At 37.3% G+C, this 17,122-nt stretch overlaps 1 protein-coding gene across 2 annotated transcripts in view; it reads right to left on the bottom strand.

The window, feature by feature from the left end:
- Positions 1-3,972: 3,972 nt before the first annotated feature.
- The window catches only part of DPY19L4 (dpy-19 like 4), a gene marked incomplete at its 5' end in the record, with an annotated part of 32,452 nt that continues 19,302 nt past the window's right edge, over positions 3,973-17,122 (bottom strand). For both annotated transcript variants that reach the window (XM_083863271.1, XM_083863272.1), the window contains 5 exons: positions 3,973-8,931; positions 11,288-11,446; positions 11,878-12,010; positions 13,747-13,829; positions 16,166-16,222. In XM_083863271.1, coding sequence (XP_083719397.1) covers positions 8,767-8,931; positions 11,288-11,446; positions 11,878-12,010; positions 13,747-13,829; positions 16,166-16,222 — 597 coding nt within the window. In that variant the 3' untranslated portion in view covers positions 3,973-8,766. The remainder of the gene's footprint in view (positions 8,932-11,287; positions 11,447-11,877; positions 12,011-13,746; positions 13,830-16,165; positions 16,223-17,122) is intronic.

Here is a 17,122-nt window from a genome sequence, read left to right as displayed (position 1 = left end):
TCAGGTTGCTGTTCCTTGAGGAAAGATGCAATATTTTTGGGACAAGAACAGGGTGTGCTGTTGTTGAGAGCAAGACTGAAATTCTCCTTCTGAAAGTACCGAGGGAACACATCAGTCCCACTAAAGATGCATAAAACAATCTGGGCACGGAACTCACTGCTCTGGTTAGTCTGTGGTCAATGGAAATGTGAATACCAGCCAGACCACTCCAGTGTCAATCACTACTCATCAAATCAAACAGTACTCATTTTCTCATTGCTCCAAGCATGATTTCCCAGCAGCATCTTCCTGTTAAAAAAACAAGAGTGTGTCCCTTCACACAGTGATGGCAACAGCTCAGGAACAGCCTTTTGTGGAGCCTCCACATCCAGCTGGTCAAACTGTGTTAGGTGTTGTTCCATCAGAAATGCTTCCCCTTCCTGCTTCAAACAGGCTCGCTAGTTTTACCAGAAGGTTGTTAGGAAGGCAGGGGTGTTGCCAGCTGTGTTGTAACTTCAGTGATGACATACCTAGGCTGGAAGTGAAGCTCTGCTCAAGAAAGCCAGAAGCCATTTCACTCATCTTTATTCAAATATTGCGGGCAACAGTCAAAGGTGACAACGAACCGCCAGACCTGCACCTGCGCCACTCAGGGAACCACCAGTTTTAAGGAGAGGTAATTATTGGGAGATCACATCCCATTATTACAAGCTGTCAAACTTTATTTTTTTACCCCCTCGAGGTGAAGGGATAATGGCTTCTAAAATGTGGCACAATGCAAGATTTCAGACTGGGAAGGCAAAAGGTAAAACTAAAGTTTTACAGAAGGGTTCACCAGTAACAACAATGAAAGTAATCATCCAGATCCATGCCTGGTTAATCTGCTGTAGCAAGCTTTGAGTTTGCTCTTTGTGCCCTAATCTTTCACAAAGGCACTAGAAGGCTCATTAATTTAAAACACCTAATGAGCTAGTCAGACCATGCAAACAATCGTTCAGTTTAGGACAAGCTTAGCTCTATATGGAGACACAGCACAGCATTCCCTCTTTTGAAGTGTGTCACATCCTTACACAACTTTCAACAAGCAAATTAAATCCTCTCAAAATCAAGTTCCCATTTTTAGCTTACATTACAGGACACACAATCTGCTATACAATACCTCACTTTCTATTATCTTCTATTCAAGCACTTAGAAATGTGCAGTTTCCCCTACAGCCTGTGAAGATATAAATTAGATTTTATTCACAGTATTCCCTCTCACCTATAAACTCATGTATTTCTAATTCATTAACACAGCATTTTAGTGATGGAAATTCAGGCTTCTCCTGCATGTCACTCCCATTGCCAGAATTTAGGGCACACCTTACAGAGCAGAACCAGAGCCAAGCTCATCTTGTGGATACTCACTAGCACAGTTGTGTTATTTTCAACATCCAATTACACAAAACCTGTGTGACAACAAAACAAATGTACAGATATTTGTGGCCACAGATCCCACCATACCATTTAAAGAGATGCAAACACACTTGAGTGTAGCCATGTTTTCCAAAGGAACTTATCTGTTCCTGCAAAACTGAAGCAGAATCCACAGAAACTGATTCAGTGCTAATACAAGAGAACATTTCAGTAAAGATAGTGGAGATGGCTCTTGGCTTCAATAGGAAACAACATAGACACGAAATAAATACAAATAAATAAGCTCCTTAGATATTGTCTAAACCAACAGAGATATCTTCAAGGCACTGTCAGCTTCTATTGCTGAAGAATCATAGTGAAATTTAGTTTTAGGGTTCTTCTTAAGGAAAGCTGATCTAGTGAACTGAGGACTGTGAACTGCAACCACTAAATCTAAGATCTGCCATTGTGAAGCTAAAACATCAGCAAGCGCAACAGCCTGCCTCTGGCCTTCCCTCAGCTGGGACAAAGCCCCTGGAATGCAGCCAGCAGTTTGGACTACAGCTCAGATTATAAAATGGGCCAACTTGGGAGGAGAGAAAAAGGAAAGAAAGGAAAGAAAAAAGAAAGGAGAGGCATTTATCCATATGCTAACAATGCTGAAATAGATGAAATTAACAGTGTTTCAGAACTGTGTGTGTTTCAGAAAGAGGTTTCATGATGAAATTAAAAACAGGCTCAATTTTAATGTACCTTTCTAAAATTGCATAAATGGTTTAGTCACTTCTGCTGCAGTGATTCTGTCTTACTTTCCAGAACTGAAGACAGCCATGCAAACCACAGGTGCACCCAGCAGCAGTTACTCCAGGGAGACCACAGCTTCTGTGCTCCGAGTCTCATGGAGAGCGTAACATGAGGCAGTGAAGAGTGGAGCTGCATTCTTACCTGTCCTTTTTCAACTTACTTCAGAGAGGAGAATAGCTTAAGGCATCACTTTACATTCACCCTCACCTTACAGAATATTCTGGTATTTATTACAGTTAAAAAATAAAGTCAGTTTTAACATGCTTTGGGTCTATTACCAGTCAGTACAACACCAGCAGGAGTCATGGCTTGACAGCAGACAATACTGTGTAACTGTGAAATGGAAGAAATTTCAAGGCATTGAAAAGCTGCTCAAAGTTCTGTAAGTAAATATATGTACTGATAGCATGTCACAACCTACTGAATAGCTCTGTAATACTCAGGATTGCTTAATGCTTGTATATTCTATATATGCAATTTAATCCATAACAAGATGCATCTCATCACTATTAAAAAACGTCCATGACATTTATTACCATTTATTAAGCAACCTGAAAGCAACAGGGGTTGAAGTATGATAGGCTGGGTCACTGCAAAAATGGGAAAATCTGGGAAACTAGGTCCTGCAAACAGATTCCAGAACCACTATTTAGGTGGAAAATAATCCAAATCAACAATAATTTTACCTAACACCTCTCAGTCAATGATTATAAGCAGAACATGTATTCTGTAGAGAGATACAGACTCACATAAAACACATATACACCTATTTATAGACATGTATTAATACAAATTCTATTACATATAATAGAATGTTCTGTTTCACAGCTACTAACCACAGCCTCAGTTTTGCATAAAGGCATAAAAGAATAGATAGATACCAACATGAATATCATGCTGCCAGGAAGCTCCATTCCCATTTGAGCTAAGCAACCACAAAGCCTGGTTGCTTGAATGGCTAAACTTGGATACCTCAACATCAGCTCACTTCCCAACTAGCCTCAAAAAAAGCAGTCTGATAAATGCTCAAACTCAGAACCATTATAAATTAAAGATGTAAATATGTAATTTTTTTTTCAGGTGCTAAATGATTTGTTTCTGGAGAAGTGCTCTGTAGGGTATTTCTACTGTCCTAGGAATTTAACTAAAAAAAAAAATCAAGATTTTTGTATCATTGCATGCTAAATTATTAGGAAGTAATCTGCATTCAAAGATTTCCACTACTAATATTGTATAAAACAATAGAGAGGTCCAAAATATATAATCATAATCTGTAAACATTCAAGGCAGGTAATACATTAGTGGATCAAAAAATTAAATCAGTAAGCATATGATGTTGCATAGCACTTTATTTCCAGGTGACATGCTTGCTGTAGGAAGATCTTTAGGGAGAATGTCACGAGTTCAGTAATTCCATATGAAGCAGCTCACATTTTGCTGTTCATCCTCACACAAGTATGTCTCAACAGGCAGTCACAGTCAGCACGACATATGGATCCAGTCTGAGCAGGCTGCTTGTCCTCAAGAGCTGCAAGACTGTTTATGCTGCCCGTCAAGACAAACATTTGAGCTGTGCTGCACAGTCTTCCCTTGACTTCCAAAAGGATGAAATGGTTTGTGTCCCAAACAATCCATACTTTCTGGACTTGGCTTTTATTAATTATTTTTTTTTTTTCCACAGAAAAAAAAATAATTGTTACAAGAGAAAAATATTTACTATGTATACATTACTTGGATTAAAAAAACTGTCTGAGACAACAAACAGGGTAAAAGGACTTATATTCCTTAGACTTGTTATTAAATAGCTGCACATAGATAAGTCCATATGCCATACACGCTACTGCTAAATGTCACTGTTAACAAGTAAAGCACCACCAGTTATTCTTCTGCATTATTGAAGTAAACAGGTTTGAAACTTTGAAAGGCAATAAACTTTCTGTCCCATCAAATAAATAGGTAACCTTACACATCACTTGAAAGGCAGAAATACATATACTTAACTGTGCTGAAACCAAAACCATTGCCAGATTAATTACATTTAAACACATTGCTGAGGTACAAAAATCAGAAGACCTTCAGGCATCACTAGCTCTGCAATTTGGCATAGTTAGAGCACAGCAACGCAACGGTGATTGTTTTTTTTAGCTGTACTGATGAAGTAGTAAAGATTATAAAGATAACACACAATACATGTCTTAGAATTCCCACTTTTTCCCCCTCTAAAGTTAGGTTTTAAAAAGAGTATTAAAGCATGATTATGCAGATTTATGTTAAAGCATGATTATGCAGATTTATGTTGAGGTATTATTTCACATTAAATATTGCTTGTGTTGGAATAAAGTTCTGCTTCTCTTTCATCTCGAATATCACAGTACTCCAGAATCCACTTGCCCATCAATATTTACCAGATTTACAGATTCAATCACCACTAGTGATAAGAGAAGTTCCTCATTCCATCTCCAAAACACAACAGTAAAACAGACACCTGTAAATGCAAACACATCATGTGTGCACACACCCATGCATTCACAAGCACAGCCTACACTTTCTCCTGCTGGAGTTTTGGCCAAAGGACAGGTTATATGAAGTTTTAAGAAGGATTTCAGGGATACCTTATAATCCCTACAACCTGATCTTGCAGCTTCTCTTCACGTGAATTGCATGGAAAAGCTAATGCAATGTTACAAGGTCTGGACACTTGAAGATGACTTAGTGAAAATAAGGTGGTAAGAACAAGACTTGGTCCCTTGCCTCTACCTTTCAGTAAATAGTAATGCCACCAGAGTGAATAGTTGGAAAAACTTTCAGTACCTGTGAAACCTTTTGGCCCACCTTCTTCCACATTTGTGTATCTTCTCCTTATTCCCACCCTCATGGAAAATGTATTTAAGATTGTGTTGTATTAAGCTGTATTTCTATTTACTTTGGAAGAAATGAAATCAATGTTTTCTTTAAATAATATGAATATAAGTTTATGCTCAGAAATACCTTTCCTTAGTCTCAAGCATCTCCTGTCAAATCTGAGTTCAAGTATGTGGAAATTCAGGAAGTGAAAGATTATTTTTTTGAGATTAAGACAAAACTGTATGTTAGTTTAGCTGTGGGTTGGTCAAACTTCAAATCACAAGTCTAATGATAACAGGTGGGTGCCTGAAAATACAATACTAATTTATTCTTTCAATGTAATTTTTCTGCATTTACTAAGATCAAGTATATCAGAAAGTGGAAATGTGAAGGAGGAAATAAGCCAGCAGAATAGTCACGGAATTGCTGGGCAAATTCTCATTCTTCCCAGAGAACAGCTGTTAGATGGCTGTCACACATCCCAGCTGCACCACCTGGGCATCCTCGGAGGCTGGCATATAAAGACACAACAGAAACGCTAGAAATCAAAGGGACAGGAATTTAAAAAAAAAAAATCACAAAAAGAAACATGAATTGAGGTTTTTGTTTGTTTAATAAAAGCTTGCAAGGCACATGTTTCAACTGAATTGCAACATCTACAGCAAAGCAGATCAAAATTTGCAAAACTTTCCCATAACCCTTCCAGGGATTTAAACCTGTGATCTGGTGGAAAACCAAGCCAGGGTTGTCTGCACAAGTCTGGTGTAATTATGCCCTATTGTTGTCCCACTGAGGGATATCACTGGAACTCATTATTTTTCACAGAAGCTGGAGATTTGACAGTATTTTTGCTAGTCCACAGCTGGATAAGAAATTAATTCACTTTCTTTGTAAGATACGATTCTTTCGGTCACTCGTTTTAATTATGCCTTTTTACAGGAACAACCACAATGTTCTCCCAAATAAAAGGCTTCTTCTGTTACTTAAGGCTGCTGTGCCAATGGTGCTGCAATATAATTTTCTCTAATATAAAAAGCAAGGTAAAAATCTTAAACGATTCTCCCAAAGCAGAATCAATTGAAGTATCAAGAATACATTTAAAAAAACGATGACAAAACTAATAACAATAACTATGTCACAGTTCAAATAAAGTTCAACTCGTTCATTTAAACACATATAAAGGCCAATGTGCTACAAGACAGTTTTGTTTAGATGTGTGGGTGGCCTCATTTGTGGTTTTCTTAATACGTGTGCTCTACATGTAGGTGTTCAAACTACATTCTACGTGGTAACACACAACACTGCAGTAAAACATGACAAGCAGTCAAGGACAGTTGAATGTTGCATCCTGGCATGGCAGTCTAAGGCATGAAGATGTAAACTCTGCGACTTCATCTACCCAAGTACAGCTGTAACCCTGAAGTTTGCACCTGGAATGCCTTATTGCTGATATGAAATGATATTCATGAATTACTAACTTCAAGAGATTCAATGACTGAGACACACAGACATGTAATTCCTTGACAGTGATTCACACAAACTTAAATTGAAAAAGGAACTCTAGACATACTTCCAAATATTACATCTGTATCCACACATACAGAGGGGGTTCCTGCAGGCCTGCCATAGCTCAAGTTAATACACAAGCTTCTGTTGGTATACGGAATTGAGTAATCTGAAACAGCCCAGTGCAGTAAAACATGCACCTGTGCACAAGCAAATAAATGCAGCCTGCACTCCAGCAGACACACAGGTACACATTATCCCCAGCATGATGTCTGTATGCCCAGAAAGGATATTTACTTATAACTTGTAACTCAGTTATATGGATAAATGTTTCTCTCAGTGACAACATTCCATATATTTGATGGATTTATCTGAACATTGGTTTCAAATAAAATGTATAATTTAACATTTTGTCAAGAGTCTTAGGCCTAAAAATATAACTAAAAGTAAAAAACAGATTACAGACACGTTGGCTTTTACAACAATAAAGCTTTTCTCTTTTAAATCACTCCAAAAGTGATAACAAGTTTTAAAAAAATCTCAGCACTACATGTCAGTGTAAAGTAAGCAAGTGTATCTGCATAAGCAGAGAAGAATCATGCACATACAACAACATGCTGCAGTTCCTAATAATTTCAGAGTTAAAATCTCCGATTGCAGAAAGGATTGTTTTGCAGCTTACACTTGCAGAATGGTTTGCAGATTATTCAGCTGAGGGCTCACCCTATTTTTCCAGATCCTTCATTAAGACATCTGGGCTCCAACACATGCCTGACAGACTGCTCCCTGGGCCAGGTGTTATTTGTAACTGCAGGTAATTCCTATGGGGTGAGCAACTTTTTCCAAAATTTAGATCTGGCTTTCTGTCCAGCTTCACCTACATTAAGCAAAGCTACTGTTACCTTTTGCTGGAGTTTCCATTCTCAACACTAGGTTTAGGCCCAGAGTTGTAATTAAAGCATCATTCATTTTCTTGAAAGTCTATCATCTAGCAACAAACAGGATGAACAGATAACTTGTTAAGAAAAGGAGTTGTACAGGCAAAGAAGGTCATATAACAAAGACAAGTTTTAGAGGGAAGCAAAACTGCAGAGTACTTTCCCAAATTTTCAAGAATCTGTGTATTTGCATAATTGATATAAAAATAGCTATGAACATCTGTACCATTATTTATTAATGGTGATGATTATAATGTTTTAAATGACAGTTATGGCACTATCTTAATATAGTTATTGCATAATAAGTTGAATGAAATGAGTATCACCCATCCATCCACACACACACAAACATGTACCAGCACACACACTGAAGTGCAGTGAAACTGAAGTGCAGAAGTCTCAGTAGCAAACCTGGCTGTCCTGCTACACTTGCCTGAAAACAAGTATGGCATACTGTGGTATACTGGCCCATTCTGGTGGCTGCTAAGAAAGACACACTTATGCATACACATATGCACACTTAAGTGTGGAAAAATGCTGAAGACAAGTTCTTTCCAAACTGAAGATCTGAGCTTGTCAGCTCCTATTGCTAGGTCTAATTCCTAGCATTTCCACCAACATGTCTCTGTAGACAATAATGTAGAGATCAGTGCTTTAATCTGTGGAAGTGTTGCTTAAGTAAAACCTTCCTTATTTGATTTATATAAACTATATAGCTACACGTAAGATGTATACATGTGTGCTTGATAAATATAGCTACACATAAGATGTATAAATGTGTGTTTGATAAACACAGAAATGTTTACCATGGAAGACAGGAAGAATTAAAACAAAACAAAAAGAAACCCCAAACTAAAAATCCAAACACTTACTTGAAAAGACTTGGGACAGAAATTGCTTTCTTGCTAAAAATTAAAAGCTATATGACTTAAATGAGCTCTTCAAATAAATTTTCTGTATTTACTGAAGTCTACACATATCAACTCTCTAACACTAAAGTTAGAAACCTCATTTACATGAAGATTAGGATGATTTATAATTGAAAGAAAAATGTAAAAACATGGAAGACTGTAACACATTACAGAGATTGTAAAACTGATAAATGTTCCCATTTCCTTCAAGGATGGTATATGCGTCTGCTGATCTGTAGATCAAAGAATTTCAGTTTGGTAGAATAAAGTTGTCGGTACACTGCATGTGTGCACATCTATCTGCAAAAATAAACTTCTTTGCTCAAAAGGAACTTCTCCAACTGAAATTCATTCACAATCAATCCTCAGAAAGAAGCTTGCATGCTTTTTCATGACTGGAAGGATATCACAGTGTTGATTTTATATACAAAGTAGGATCTATTCCAGTATACTCGAGTGAAATAGTTCACATATGGAGAATAGTTCATTTTGATTTCATGACAAAATCGTCCATATTTTGAGTAGGCATAGTTGTCACCTTCCTCACAAACCACCTGCCAGAAAGAAAAAAGACCTAATTACATTACTGAAGATAAGTGGTTACAGAATGTAATTCTGTACATTTAATTAACTTTTGTATTCTGTACATTTCATTTATGATAGACATTTAATTTCCACATTGTACAGTTCCAATAAACTGAAAACACATTCCCCTGTCATGTGTTTAACCATCTAAAATAGCCTCTGTGAATTAATCCCTTTGTCAAGGTAGCAGACATTCAAACCAGTGTACTCTGTTCATACTATAAAGAACAGCAGCAGTGGAAATTATGCACATGCCCTGTTTACCCAAGAGTTCAAACCTGACCTGCACAGGGCATACCAGTATGAGGGAAAGGAAAATCTCAATTACCTTTCCCAGGCCAATTAAGTTTGACATACCTAATAAAGACCAAGCACACACACACATTGCCCTACAAATTCCAACCAATTGACTTGGAAGCAAACTACATGTTGTAGCATCTACTGTCTGACATCCCTGAAGAAATCCCTTCATTATTCCTTCTGATGGCACAAATTTACATGGTTTTAAAAAAAGGTGGTAGACAAACTCATGAACAAAAATCCACCAGTGGCTGCCAAACACAAAGATAATCGCCCTGAGCTATAGTCCTTCAGTAACAGACTGCTGGAAAACATTTGTCTTTCCCTATCAGTAAAGCTATGCTCTCAGCCAGTGTCAGAAACAAGATACTGGACTAGGACTACAGGATATAGCACAAGATAGAAAGTAGTACTTATCTTCTTAAACACAGCAATTCAAAACACATCCACAGACCTGTCAACACATTATCTATCCACTGTCTCACTTAACTCTGGGAATAAGTAAATGCTGCAGTTGCGGTCTCCAAATATGTATGCACTAGCTTCCACTACTTTGGAATGTCTCAATAATCTTCCAATATGACTTTAACAATTTTTGTTAGCAAGCAAATGGAGAGAATTGTTTAAAGCTTCCTGAGACAATACACTCTATCAATTTTCCAGAACAAACTATGTCAGTTTTCTGAAAAAAAAAAAAAAAAATCCCCAAAATACCCAAACCAACCACTCTCCCTAAAACAACAACAACAAAATCCACAACAGAAAAGACAAGGATTATCAATCTTATGTGTGAGAGAGAAGCATGCAGGAAGCATGGAGATGAGAGATGCAGGGATATGTGGGAATGGAATCCAGAAACTGTGGTTAATTGCTCCAGTGGAGATCCTAAGTGTGAAGAGGAAACAGGAACTCACTCATGCAAACACAGATCTGAGAAGAAACTGAGAGGTAACGTGCAGATTAACAACATTGGAGGTTATTCATAAACACACACTCTAGTTATGGTACAGTATATTGGATATATCCTGGAATAATCACAGCATACATGATTTTAGCAGCAAGACAAGGAAATAAATAATAGATTTCAGCAATGGTAAGGAAGTTAATAGAAAAATGGAGACAATATCCTTCATGGATAAAGTAGTTAGGAAACCCAGAAGTGAAACTGACACCAGCTGTAGATTTCTGAGTAAATATAGAGTAATCCCCTAATAACATACCACTCCTATACTGCTTAGAGGTAACTGGTGACTCCCTCTTTTCTACTGACCTGAGAATAAGCAATGAAACTCTAAGTAAGTTTAAGGCCACCCCATGCCTTTCTAAAACCGAAATTTTTGCTGGATTTCCAGGAAGCCAATGAACAAGTGGCAGTGAGATCACCTTATAAACCCCATCTTACTCCCTACTTTAGCAGCAAGATCAGCACTACCAACACCCAAAGAAACAGAACATGTAAATGACTGAAGCAGCATTCATGGTGCAGTTTATTTAACCAATCTTTCTAGCAGATGTGGTTTAAACTATCTGCTGGTGTGCTAACCTATCTGCAAGGCTGAACTGAACAGACTTGCACTCTCATCAGAACCAGTCTGTACTGAACTAAATGGCAGGCTGGTCCTCATCCCAGCCAAAGTTTCAGGAGAACTGAGTTTATCCATTTTAGAATTTCATCTTCAAAGCTAGTAAAGAATGCCTTCTGAGACAGATTTCACTGCTTTTGTAATAACCTCTTCAGGTGTCAGTCTTGAACATTAATATATAGTTAAATGGTATTTAATAATTGGCAGAAAAGCAGCACAGGTAGATACTAATGTGTTAGGAGGGATTAAGAAAGTTAATAGTATTGGGTAAGATTACAAGTTTAAGAAATAGACAATCCAAAACTTAACTGATCACTTTTAAAACTCGAGTCTTTGTCTACATGTCAATTACAACAAGAAAAAGAAGACCAGCATTTAAAGATTTATTTTTCATTTAATTATTTATGCATTCGAACATTCATTTTTTCTCACAAATACTTACATGACCATTAGCAATATCCAACAGATCTTTAACTCTACATCCTCTTGCAGGTCCCACTTCATTGCAGATTGAATCTTCAATAACCAGAAAGTTGGCTTTGTAAGATGTGAGTATCTTATAAATATCCTCTGCTGACCTCTTTGAATAGATTTGATAAATCTATAAATGAAGAAAACATGTTAATGCAATCCACAATTCAGTGATACCTTAAATACTGGGACACACACACCCCCCACAATGATGACCAATCTGCAATGACAATCTCCATGTACACATCAAGCTATAAAAAGTTTGGTTCTGAAATCTCCAAAACAGGGAGGCGATGGCCAGCTGAATGGGAAATATTTGTCTCTGATGATGGCAAGTTCTTGTCTTACATACTTCAAGTGGCCTGAAAAGTCTTCAGAAATAATATTTTGATATTTGTTTCTGTGCAGAGTGAAGCACTGATAATCTACTTGATAATCCCTTCCATGTCTGCTGGACTCCTATGTCCTCCTCCCTTCTAATACATTTGATTTTTGCCTTACACTTGGGTGAAGAGGAAGACAGTTCCTTGAGATGCCACATTTATGGAATTGGTTACTTACATTCTCATTTCTTTTCAGGAGGTCATCATCATTATACAAAGGCAAGCTCGACACCATCCATCCTGTACAGAGCTTAATCACACCCATGAGCTGTGGGCTGCCTGCAAACACTGCAGCCACAGGAGCCTGTCGTCTGCAAAAGCAACACCAACATGCATAAGTACTGCATGCACTCATCAAAACAATTTTATGTACTGTGGGGTCTGTTGGGGTGGTGCAGAATGAATGGGGGTATAAAAGGTATAATTGGGAGTCTCATTACAATTGGTGATGGTGCTGCTGTGGCGGCACTCTCCTTGCCAGGGAAAATGCAGACCTGCAGCAATATGGAGTTTGAAAGGACAAGGGCTAATGGTTGTTCTCCCCTCCATGCAACCCACCAAGCACCATTCAGAGAGGTCCTGGAATGGATCCAAGTATTGCTTTTCTAAATGGTTGCCAACTCATGACAAAACAAGCTTGGGAGAGATGGTAGGTAGAAGGAGAAAGAACATGATGTTATCTTGCAAGGGAAAGATTTGTGATTGTTGATCTCTGTAACGTATTTCATATGTAATCTCTGATTATGTATTTCATAATCTATGAGAAAATAATGTCAGCATACAGAATAATGTCTCAGTAAATGTGTTTCTGGGTTTGGTAGAATTTTTTGACTATTTGTCTTTCTGTATTAGTGAAAGAAAACAGTCTTTGTCACACTTTATTACAGACTTTGGCAACTTCTCCACAGAAAATTCAAATTAAACTCATATTATCAGAGAGAAGACTTTGAGAAAATATACTGTAATAATAACATTGAATTAAAATTTCAATGTGGATAGCTAAGTATATCTGGAAGAAAAAAAAAGAAACCTTTATTTTCTTTAAAAATTAGAACAGCTGCTACAAATAAGGGTAGTCAAATTGCTTGTAGCTGAGTGAATCTCAATTAAATTCACCATGATTAATTGCGTACTTGAAGTATATGCAGACTAACATAAAAGCCATTAGGTACTTGGCACTATTCCACTTGCTGTCTTGAAGAGCTACAGCAGTGACAAACAACATACACTACAACAACAACAAGAAGACACTAATTACCAGCCTTGCCTTTTGTGAAGATTAACAGGTTGACATTAAAGACTACATAAATACAGAAAGTAATATTCTAAAAAAATACAGTTAAAGCTAAGTGATCTGAACACAAGGGATCTAATTTTCAGAAAAGTGCAGTTCCTAATGACATAGCTTGAAATTAAAGTGAATGAGGCAGAATGCAATTCTGAAACTTTTGGTGGCAAGAAAAATATACCTGTGAAAATAACTTGACTTGGTATTAGCTGTGTATATGTTCAGTATGAGCCATATAATACTGCTCCATATTTGCTGTGGTCAAAGGAGAAATCTGAATCACAAATGTTCCTCTCCATGTATCCTGACAAAAGTCTCTAAATCCTCACATTCAAGCATTTCATTTTATTGGCTCAGGCACATAACATTTCAGAGTTTTTGTCCCCCAGTAGCATTACAATCAACATGAATCCTGTAACCTAATGAAAAGTTAGCATGCAAAGAAGCAAGATCTAAGATCTTACTAAGACCTCCACCTCTATTTGGAAACTAGGTCTGCAATGACATTAAACCTGACTTGCTTGTGTGTTTCATGACTTGCTTGTGTGTTTCAGGATCTCCTCTTGTAATCCATGATAAGCTCCTGTTTCTTTTCATGGGAACAATACCAAACTTAAAATATAAAACGTCTTCCCCCATGCACTATTGAATGACTTAGCAAGGGAAAACCCAACTTCATAGTAGTAGCTCCACAAACCACTGAGGTAAAAATACCCTTACAAAAAGCAGCAAAATAGAAATGTTGGACTTCATGCTTACTTTATCCATGTCATAAGCTCTACTGTATCAGGATCATAGAATTCTTGCAGTTCTGTAAGCTCTGTCATTATTCTAGGGAAAAACTGATGGAAATGTTTTTTGTTACTTACAGTTTAAAAAAATATCTATAGAGCATCTCATCATATTAAGGCCTTAAGTGACACAACACAAATCAGTTTCAACAGTTTTCCCCCGACTGGTACTTTTGCTTGAGTATTTTACAAAACTCAGCTTACATTTACTTACCTGACAGCAGGAGACGCTCTCCAAAATAAGTATATTAAACATAAGTTCTCATCTCTATTTTATTAGAATACTTAAAATTAAAATAAATAAACAAATAGCAGCAACAGCATTTATCAACATCAAGTGGCCTTAAATGCATCAAAACCATAGTTCAGGTGGTCATTTGCAAATGTCTACAAATAAAGACACTAAACCAAGAAGATGATAAATCTCTCATGGTAAACCTGCTTCAGCAGGAGGGATTGGCTTGACTGTTGTGACTTGATGGAAAAGTGTTATACAAGCAAGACAGGGGAGAAGAAATTTCCTAGAAAAGCTCTGGTAACATGCCCCAGACTTGCTTCTGACTTCAATCACTGCAGTGAAGGAAAGCACACTACATTGTGTGAAGTGGGTTATCTCAGTTTATGCTCTTGAAAAATATTTTGGGAAAAGGCGGCATTCTGTGAAGTGAGATAGAATGTCACCTCTTTCAAACCAGGCCAGATTGCAACCTTGCATGCTCCATGGCTTCCCTACCCTGTCAGGTTTGAGCTCCTTCTTTACTAAGATGGGAGATTTTGTCAGTCCTTGAGCCATTTGGAGCATTTATCTGAAAAAGGCTGGCCTTGACGGGCTGGAGCAGGCACATGTACATGCTGTTGTAAATGCTAAGTGAAAATTACTGGATGTCATCTCTTTTGGAAAGAATAGTTTACAGGTTATGCCAGATTAAAGAGACAATTTACTTTGGGACAGCCACAGTGGGCAGACAGTTAGAAGTGGGAACCTGCTTTTAACAGAGGAGTTTCTACCCCCACTACCAGGACAACTTAGCTGTCAAGTGACAGCAGCCTACAGCCAGCACAGGAACAGCTGCCATATGTTTGTGTCAGGGACAAACAGCACTGCTGCTACACATAAAACTACTCCCAGAACAGAGGGATGGAAAGAGTTACTGCTACTGCCACCCCAAGGAGAACTTGCTTCACTCATCGATCACAGCACCTGGAAAAACCTAGTTAGAGGAGGGACTATGCCAGACACAGTCAGAAGGCAGCCAAGCAAGAAGATGCTGAGCTATGCACCTTTTATAGCCATGGTAACAGATTAGAAGCCTCAAGGCATTTTTGCTGCTGTGTTACTTCTAATCAACATTCCCAACCTCAGGGATGAGTTATGAATCTGGAGAGGAAACTGTTCACCACTGCTTAAAAGCAGGAGCTGGATCTGCAATGGATGAAGCCCTCTAGAGTCCAAACCCCCACACTGCTTTCATTAAAATAATCTGGAAAAGAATTACTTGGTTAACTAAATTAATTTCCTCTATTGTAATATATTTCATAACTCTTTTGACCAACTCTAGCTTTTTTTACAGACAGTATCTATTGCTCCATCCAAAACATGTAAAAAGTCAGGCTACAATAGAAAATTTGGATGCAATATAAGATAGATGTTACAAAATCTGTTAAAATATTGTTGGGCAAGATTGGCTTCTATATATGAATTCTTAGACTATCCAAACTATTTTAAGGCTGTGCCAGCATAACAGAGGATTACACTTTATGAGACATTTCACATATTTTTTGCATTCACAGGAGCTTAAAAAATAATTTTCAAATACTCGACCCCCAGTCTGACTTGCAATAAAGAACTAAGAATTCATTTTAAACATGGAAACATCTGTGGCTTTTCTTCCCTGTATTGTAGTAGGTACACACCTCGACACAACGGTCTGCACAAAGAATTTAACTCCATTCTAATTTGAAGAGAGCTTTTCAAACAGTTTATTTGCATATGGCCTCCTGTAATTTTATTTCATTTAACTTTCACTAAGATCGAGGCAACAGTTTTCAATATCCTGAGTTTTCATTTGGCAGAATTTTCTTTGTTGAGTCAGTTTATACATCCAAAGTTATTATATTCAGCTTATTAAGCCTATTAAGCTGAATATAATAAAGCCTTCATTTAAATTTAATTACAATAAGTGATCGTTAAAAATTAAATTGTCAAATACCTTGTACTGAAAAAAGTGAAGTTTTTTTTAAAAACGAAACATATTTTCAATGGATGACAGCTTCAATTTCGTCACATATATTTAATTTCACTGAGTACATTTCATTATATTTGCTTATCATTTTGACTCGTATTGTGCCCACATACAAAGAAAACTCCACAAAGGTACTTTTCTCACCTCTTTCCACAAGCTGAATCCAATTATGGTGGGAACTGCCATACTTAGAATAAGAGCCTAAAAAAGCACACGTTAGAGAAAATGGATTATGCACCATTCTCCACGACTGAGGTGTCTGTTGATTCTGCTCATACAATGAGCAATATTTATACCTGAAACCTTAGGTGACAGTAGGTGAAACTTTGTGGTTTTCTACCAGGCAAAAAAACTTCCCTCAAACAAGAATTTGCCTAATTTAGCATGGAAGGCTTCACTTGACTCACAGAAACGTTATCATCAATTTTAGGGAGAGTTAATTACTACTCAAGTATCAATGATTCCATGTGCACATGAGGTAGGGAATAGAAGGTAAACACCTCCCATTCAAATGCTATGAGAAAGGAAAAAAAGCAAGCATTTCAAACCTTTGATCTTGTTGATCCTTTTGTTCAGATTAGCATTATTGATACACAAAACCCAGAAACCCATGTCTCAGCATGCAATTATTCTAGCTGATACAATTTTTGCTTTGAAAGGAGAAAGTAGCTTGTATGGTACAGAAAATGTTTGGTAAGGAATACACACAAGGCATTCCTCTGATAATAAGCTACTAACACATCTACTGTGTTAACAGTTAAAAAGCAGATCTACATCACAGAAAACATGAAGTATATAAAAGAATGTGCTCACCATGTACCTGAACATATTGTTACTCCTGAACTGAAAGAACACAGTCAGTGTTTCTGATATAGCAGTGTATGGTATTTTCACATGAGACATAATGAACCTCTAAGTATATTCATTCCTGTAAGCCTCTTGAATTTAGGGTAAGCAATATCTTATCCCTATTTTATTAATAAAACCAATGCACAAAGCTGCTAAAAATCAAACAAAGCAACTCTTGTCATACTGAGAATAAAGCTAGGGTTGGAAGCAGGGGAGTTGTTTGCTTTGCAACGCAAGCTTATCTTCAGTCTC

This window comes from Zosterops lateralis, assembly GCF_965231275.1.
Source record: "Zosterops lateralis genome assembly, chromosome: 1".
Taxonomy (NCBI): Eukaryota; Metazoa; Chordata; class Aves; order Passeriformes; family Zosteropidae; genus Zosterops; species Zosterops lateralis.
The sequence above is the reverse complement of the archived record's forward strand: the minus strand, read 5'-3'. Positions and strand labels throughout refer to the sequence as shown.